The sequence below is a fragment of the Arachis ipaensis genome, chromosome B05 (assembly GCF_000816755.2).
Source record: "Arachis ipaensis cultivar K30076 chromosome B05, Araip1.1, whole genome shotgun sequence".
Classification (NCBI taxonomy): Eukaryota; Viridiplantae; Streptophyta; class Magnoliopsida; order Fabales; family Fabaceae; genus Arachis; species Arachis ipaensis.
The window spans coordinates 512269-519412 of record NC_029789.2 but is presented as its reverse complement, the minus strand read 5'-3'; the positions used below and the strand labels follow the sequence as shown (position 1 = coordinate 519412).

General features: G+C 33.6%; 1 protein-coding gene across 3 annotated transcripts; it reads left to right on the top strand.

Annotated features, from left to right (window-relative positions):
- On the top strand, nt 234–3342 carry LOC107642286 (pentatricopeptide repeat-containing protein At5g65560). 3 transcript variants are annotated; one of them, XM_021122727.1, is made up of 2 exons: nt 234–1514; nt 1671–3342. In XM_021122727.1, exons 1-2 carry the CDS (start codon nt 406–408, stop codon nt 3127–3129), a joined length of 2568 nt encoding a protein of 855 aa, XP_020978386.1. In that variant the 5' UTR covers nt 234–405; the 3' UTR covers nt 3130–3342. The 3 variants fall into 3 exon arrangements, with proteins under 3 accessions (XP_020978386.1, XP_020978387.1, XP_016201077.1); XM_021122728.1 differs by having other exon boundaries at nt 235–818; nt 1152–3342; XM_016345591.2 differs by having other exon boundaries at nt 235–3342.

Below are 7144 nucleotides of genomic sequence, written 5' to 3'. Positions count from 1 at the left end.
TTTTTAAAAAATAATAAAATTTTTTAAAATAATAAATATAAATAAATTATTTTAAATTAAGATATTTTATTTTAATCAGCAAAATTAATTTAAAAATAGTATATTTATATTTATCTAAAAAATTTTATCAATATATTTTTTTTAAAAATTAATCAGTCGGAAACCTAAATGATTAGGAATTTATTTATCATTTACTAGAAAATAAAACTGGATAAATATTTGCTTATTACCGCAGCTGGCCGAAGGATAGCGGGAAATGAGGTGGATGAATTGCTATCACTTGCTACGCGCCGCCAGGCCATGGGCAAGCATGAACCCCGTTACTTATAACTCTCATGACTCCACCCACCCCAACTAAGCACACAAGCCTGAAAGCCTCTGTGTGTTCGCTTTCATGGCTTGTAAATGAGAAAGCCCACGCTCCTTTTCCTCACCCTCCTCCACCGCCACCACCTTAAACCCTTCTCTTCAGCCGCTCCTCTTCCCCAACAACCCTACCCTGATCACCACCACTCGGATCTCCCTTCCAAGCTCTTCCCCATCCTCTCCAACCCAAAATGGCGAAAACACCCTTCTTTTAAAACCCTAATCCGTCACCTCACCTCATCCACTCTCTCCTCCCTCTTCTCCCTCGACCTCCATCCACTCACCGCCCTCAACTTCTTCCGATGGATCCTCAAAAACCACCGCGCTTTCGTCCCCACTCCCCATTCCTACCATGCTCTCCTTCTCATCCTCGTCCGTAACCGCCACCTCCAAGCCGCCGAGAATGTCCGCAACTCCATGATCAAGACCTGCTCTTCGCCACACGACGCAAGGTTCGTCCTCAACTCTCTTCGCCAATTACACAATTATGCAACTGGTGATGGGAATTCAGGGTTTAGGCTCTCTGTTACTTCCTATAATAGGCTCCTTATGTGCTTGTCGCGTTTCGCTATGATCGATGAAATGAATGGTTTGTGTAGCGAAATGATTTTCGACAATGATGAGGTTTTGCCTAATTTGATTACATTCAATACTATGCTGAATGCGTATTGCAAATTGGGGAACATGATTTTGGGGGAAATATGGTTTTCTAGGCTGTTAAGAGGTGGCTTTGTTCCTGATTCATTTACATATACTTCATTGATATTGGGTTACTGTGAAAATAGAGACGTGGAGAAGGCTTATAGGGTGTTTAGGCTTATGCCGAATATGGGGTGCCGGAGGGATGAGGTCTCGTATACTACTATGATACACGGTCTTTGTGAAGCTGGGCGACTTGATGAAGCTCTCATGTTGTTCGCACAAATGAAGGAGGAGCATTGCGTTCCCACAGTTCGGACTTATACTGTGCTCATTGGTGCTTTATTTGAGTCTGGTAAGGAACCGGAAGCGCTGCATCTATTTGAGGAGATGGTAAACAGAGGTTGCGAGCCAAATGTTTATACCTACACTGTGTTGATTGACTACTTCTGTAAGGGAGGCAGAATGGATGAGGCGATGACAAGATTGAATGAAATGCTCGAGAAAAGGTTGGCGCCCACTGTTGTGCCTTACAATGCCTTGATTGCTGGGTATTGTCTATGGGGAATGATGGAGGAAGCAATGGGTATTCTGCGTCTTATGGAGTCAAATAAAGTTCGTCCAAATGCTCGGACATTTAATGAACTGATTTGTGGATATTGCAGGAGCAAAAGCATGGACAGGGCAATGGGACTACTTAATAAAATGGTTGCAACTAAGCTGTCACCTAACCTCATTACATATAACACATTAATTTATGGGCTGTGTAAAGCAGGTATAGTGGATAGTGCCAGTCGGTTGATTCACTTGATGGTCAAGGATGGCTTAAGCCCTGATCATCGGACTTTGAGTGCGTATATAGACTGTCTCTGTAGAATGGGTAGAGTTGAAGCAGCTCATCAGGTTTTTGAGTCCATGAGGGAAAAACATATTGAAGCAAATGAACATATATATACAGTCTTGATTGATGGGTACTGCAAAGCTGGTAAAATTGAAGATGCCCATTTGTTGTTCAAAGATATGCTTGCTGAGGAATGCTTGCCCAATTCAATCACTTTCAATGCATTGATAGATGGGTTGCGGAAGGATGGAAAAATGCAAGATGCATTGTCATTGGTGGAAGAAATGGTAAACCACGACACAAAGCCCACTGTTTACACCTATACAATGCTAATTGAGGAAATGTTGAAGGAAGGAAACTTTGATCGAGCTAATAGAACTCTTGCCCAAATGATCTCTTCTGGATGTCAACCTAATGTGGTCACGTACACAGCATTCATTAAGTCACTTTGCAGTCAAGGAAGATTACAGGATGCTGAGGATATGGTGGTCAAGATTAAAACCGAAGGCATATTGCTAGACTCCTTTGTCTATGATTTATTAATTAATGCATACGGATGTATGGGACAACTAGACAGTGCCTTTGATGTTCTCAAGCGCATGTTTGCTGATGGTTGTGAGCCTTCTCGTCAAACCTATTCCATCCTAATGAAGTATCTACTAAATGATAAACATAAGAAGGAAGGCAAGAATGTTGTGGGAGTTGATTTAAGTTCAATCAATATCTCAAATGATAATGCAGATTTGTGGAAAATAGTCGATTTTGAAATTATAAATGTACTCTTTGAGAAAATGGTTCAATATGGTTGTGTACCCAATGTAAACACATACAGCAAGCTTATCAAAGGACTCTGCAAAGTAGAAAGCTTTGATTTAGCCTTTAGATTGTTAAATCATATGACGGAAAGAGGAATCTCTCCCTCCGAGAATATTCATAACTCACTTCTAAGTGGTTACTGCAAGTTGGGAAAGTATGAGGAAGCAGTGAGATTGCTAGATTCTATGATGGAGAGTAGCCATTTAGCACATCTGCAATCTTGTAAGCTTCTCATTTGTGGGCTTGTTGAACAAGGAAACAGTGATAAGGCTGAGGCAGTTTTTACTAGTTTGATACGCTGTGGGTATTACAATGATGAAGTGGCTTGGAAAGTTCTAATTGATGGTTTAATCAAGAGGGGATCTGTTGATCAAAGCTCTAAATTGCTGAACATCATGCTGAAGAATGGATGCCGCTTACATCCCGAGACATACTCTATGTCAACGCTGGAACAAAATGAAGAGTAATTCTGTAATGCATGATTGAAGATTTGGGTTCGTGGCTTCCTGTTGAACTTCTAGTTGAAGACTGGCCAGAATGATATAGATATAACCTGAACCTTTGTAATATCAGAAGTGAGCTGTGAATGGCTTTGTTGCACAAATGTGGTAACTGTTCACAGTCCAAACCCATCATAACTGACAATCACACTGTCTGAGAGCATCAGCAATGGGTCAAGAGGCAAGTTCCTATATAAATTCTTGCTTATATTGCTTCCCTTTATTTTAATACCAAAAGCCTAGATAGAGATTTAACTATGGGTAAAGTATTGTTTTAGTCAATGACGCTTGAGCCAAGTCCTAATTTTATCCCTAACATTAACGTCTTATTTTTTTTCCCAAATATTTTATTTTTGTCCTATTTTAGTCCTCTGATTAAAACATAATCACTTTCTTCCAAAAATACAGTTGTCCTTCTGTTCTTATTATCTTTTTATTTCTCTTATTCTTCTACTAATTTCACTCCTAAATCACTACAACTACTACTACAATCACTGCAATTATGATTGTTACTCTTATCTAGAAATAGGCATTTTTGGGAAAAAAAATTTAATTTTAACCAGAAGAATAAAATAGAACAAAATAAGACCTTTGGGATAAAAATAGAAAATTTCAAATGTTACGGACGAAATTAGGACTTTGTCTAAGTGTTGGGAACTAAAATATTAGTTTACCATTTAATAATTCATTTCACCTCATTTCTCTTGGTAAATATGAAATTCATGTTAGTTATCCAGGGATTAATCATTTTTTGGAAGTAAATGGGGAAATTTTTGTCATTAAATCTATCTATTCATGCAGCATACCTTATGTCGGCTATAAAAATTTGGTCGCTTGTGGATGTACATTTATAAATGTAAAAGGAAATTCATAATAAATAGATTTTGGGTACTACTATTAGATTTTTCTTTAGTATAAGCTAATAATTGTATCATTGTATGAGAAACTCTTGGGCACTAGCAATTTTTAGTATTTTTTACCATTATTTGGCTAGCACAAACACAAAATTATCATTAACAAATAAATTTTACTAATTTATGTGTGTAAACTCTGAAAAATGTGGATGCAAACTGTATTGATTCATGTGTGAAAAACACCGGTAAATATAGATACAAACTATATGTTTTTTTGTTCAAAACATTTGTAAATACGAGTGTATATTATTGCTGGTCAAGTGCAGGCTAAAAATAATAATATTTATTGGTTATGTAGCATTGCTCTAATTGTATAATGGAGAATAGAGAGGGAGAAACTGTCATTCGTTGATAAGCTGGTTTCAGCACAAAATTGAACTTTTTCATGTCCCATCTGATTAATAATGTGATAACAGATAAGTTAATTTCAGAGTTCACTATAGAAACCTAGCTTTAATTTTTCACTGATTTGGTGCAATCTATGAGAGACTCATCATCGTAAATAAGTCAATATTTACTATAGAAACCTAGCTTAATTTTTCACTGATTATCAAAAGCATACTAGTTGAAGTATTGGATTCAATATAATGCATGCCCCTTAGTATTACAATGCAATTAAATTCTATTTTCTAATGTGATGTCCATAAAGATTAAATAAAGCACAACATATGATAATGAGATATTAAATTCAAAAGACATTAAATTCAAAATAATAAAACCATAATTTTTCACACATCAAATTTTTTATTATCTTCGACAATCTATTACCGAGTTGAAATCTATTTTGGCCCCTGAAATTTTCGACCGATTTTAATTTCGACCCCAAATTTATAGTTATCCAATTAATATCTCAAATATTGAATTGTGTCCCGCGCTTACACCTAAATAGGTTTCAGCTCACCTACTACCTTTTCATAATATATATTGCATAATGTGCGTTGTCTTGGGCTACTACCTTTTCTTTCGAATACTTTTGGTAAAAGAAAAAAGTAATATTATCTTGTTTTCCCTACCTATAAAGGCACTGTGGGGATAAAAGAATTTTATGCTTATTGGTGAAAGCTAGCAACGCGGTGCGTCGTTAATCGGTGCAATGTTTATTTGATCATAGATATATTATATTGAATCTCTTTTTGTGGTGATAATTGTTCACTAGAATTTGTGTTTATTTTTTAAGGGAATAGATATTTTAGTCAATCACAATCTATGAGTCAGTTGAGAGTAGTATTTATAACTAAGAGATATAAATAATATTAAAAAATATAACATATTTCAAGATGAGTGTTCTATCTAAGTATTAATAATATATATTTTGAAAAAATATGATATATTTTATAGTTCAATTATGTCAAAAATACAGTTGAAAACATTATTGAAAGATAACAGTGATTCAAGAGCATATTTTGAATCAATTACTAAAGTAGAGTGTTGATTAACATAAAAGATAATCAATCATTAATACTATATGAATTTTCTGTGATTATTGTGAAATATGCAAGCCTAATTTGAAACTAAGTTGACTGATGATGATGATGAACATGTCAACAAACTCAAAGGATATATAGATTGGTATAGTCATTCATACTTTAATTTTGTTATTTATCAATTCTATTTCTATCTTACTATCATTAGCTTTTTTACAAACTACCTTAACTAGAAACATATGTATGTTGTTCTTAGAAGTAGAAATATTTAGGCAAATTAAAGTAGAATCAAATTAGGCATGTTTTAATTTAGTTATTTGTGAATTCTATTTATCTCACCAATTCACTACTATCTTAGCCAGTTAGTTTTTTTTTATCATATTCATAATAAGATATAACATATATATGTCTCTGTATAGCTAGTAGATGTGTGTATTTAGGGAATAATAGAACACACGTAGAGACCTAACAGCTTAATTGATTAATTTTACACAATACTAGTTAGTAGGCGTGTATATTTAGAGAATAATGGAACACACATAGAGACCTAACAGCTTAATTGGTTAACTTTACACAATGCTGATATAATAATCAAGTCAATTGATTTCTAAACAAAATATATTATAATTTTTCATATCTAATAATTAAAGTGACGAAGCCTAACTATTTTATTGATTCATCATATCACAACAATAAGAGGGATTTTCTTCTATAATGCTATCTGAAACAATTATATTCATCTCAATCGCATGATTGGAATTGTTTGTGTTTTATGAGCGAGACACAACAGCCTAACCACATGTAGATACCAACATTATATACGTACTTTCTTGACTAATAACTAACCGAAGATGTTCAAGTATGCTCATATACTTTTCCTTTCTTAATCAACTACCTTTTGTCCCTTAATAAGATAATATTCATGATTGGACTGTTCAGAAATTCATAGATTCATTAACAGCTTCATCAACATAATTGAGGAGTTTAAGATGAAAGATGATAAAAATATTCAAGGTCAACAGTAGCGGAAGTTCTATCAAGATTTTCTTTCCTTACTATTGGGATGGGCTTTTTTTTTTGTTCATAATAGGGAAAGGTAATTGAAACTGAGTAGCTGATGCCATTTTGGATTTTGGCAAATTCAAGCTTTGTTTTAGGTAATATATCATTTCTAGAAGATCAGAAAATTATCTAACTTAAGCCTTTATATTAATATTGTCTTGTGTTATATAGAACACTACCATTTTAATTCGATGTAATAAATGGTTTTTCTATTGTTTTAAGTTGAAATATTTTTAAAATTAGATCCACTTAGATTAAATTTTGATGCCAACAATTATATGTATAGTCGTGTAAATCTTCTGTCCCAGTTGATATTAATTGTTATATAATGATTTAATACATCCTTCATTAAAAAATTGTTTATTTACGGTCACATACAAAAATACGTGTCGGGACTTTTCATATATTCAATAAAAATAACATATAAACAAAGAACTTAATTTTTATGTATAGATAATGTAAAATATTTTTTATAGTTGTATAATTACATTTGTTTTTTCATATGATTATTTATACGATCAATATAAAAGATAGTTATTTTTTTTATGTAATTAGATATATGTGTAAAATTTTTATACTAAC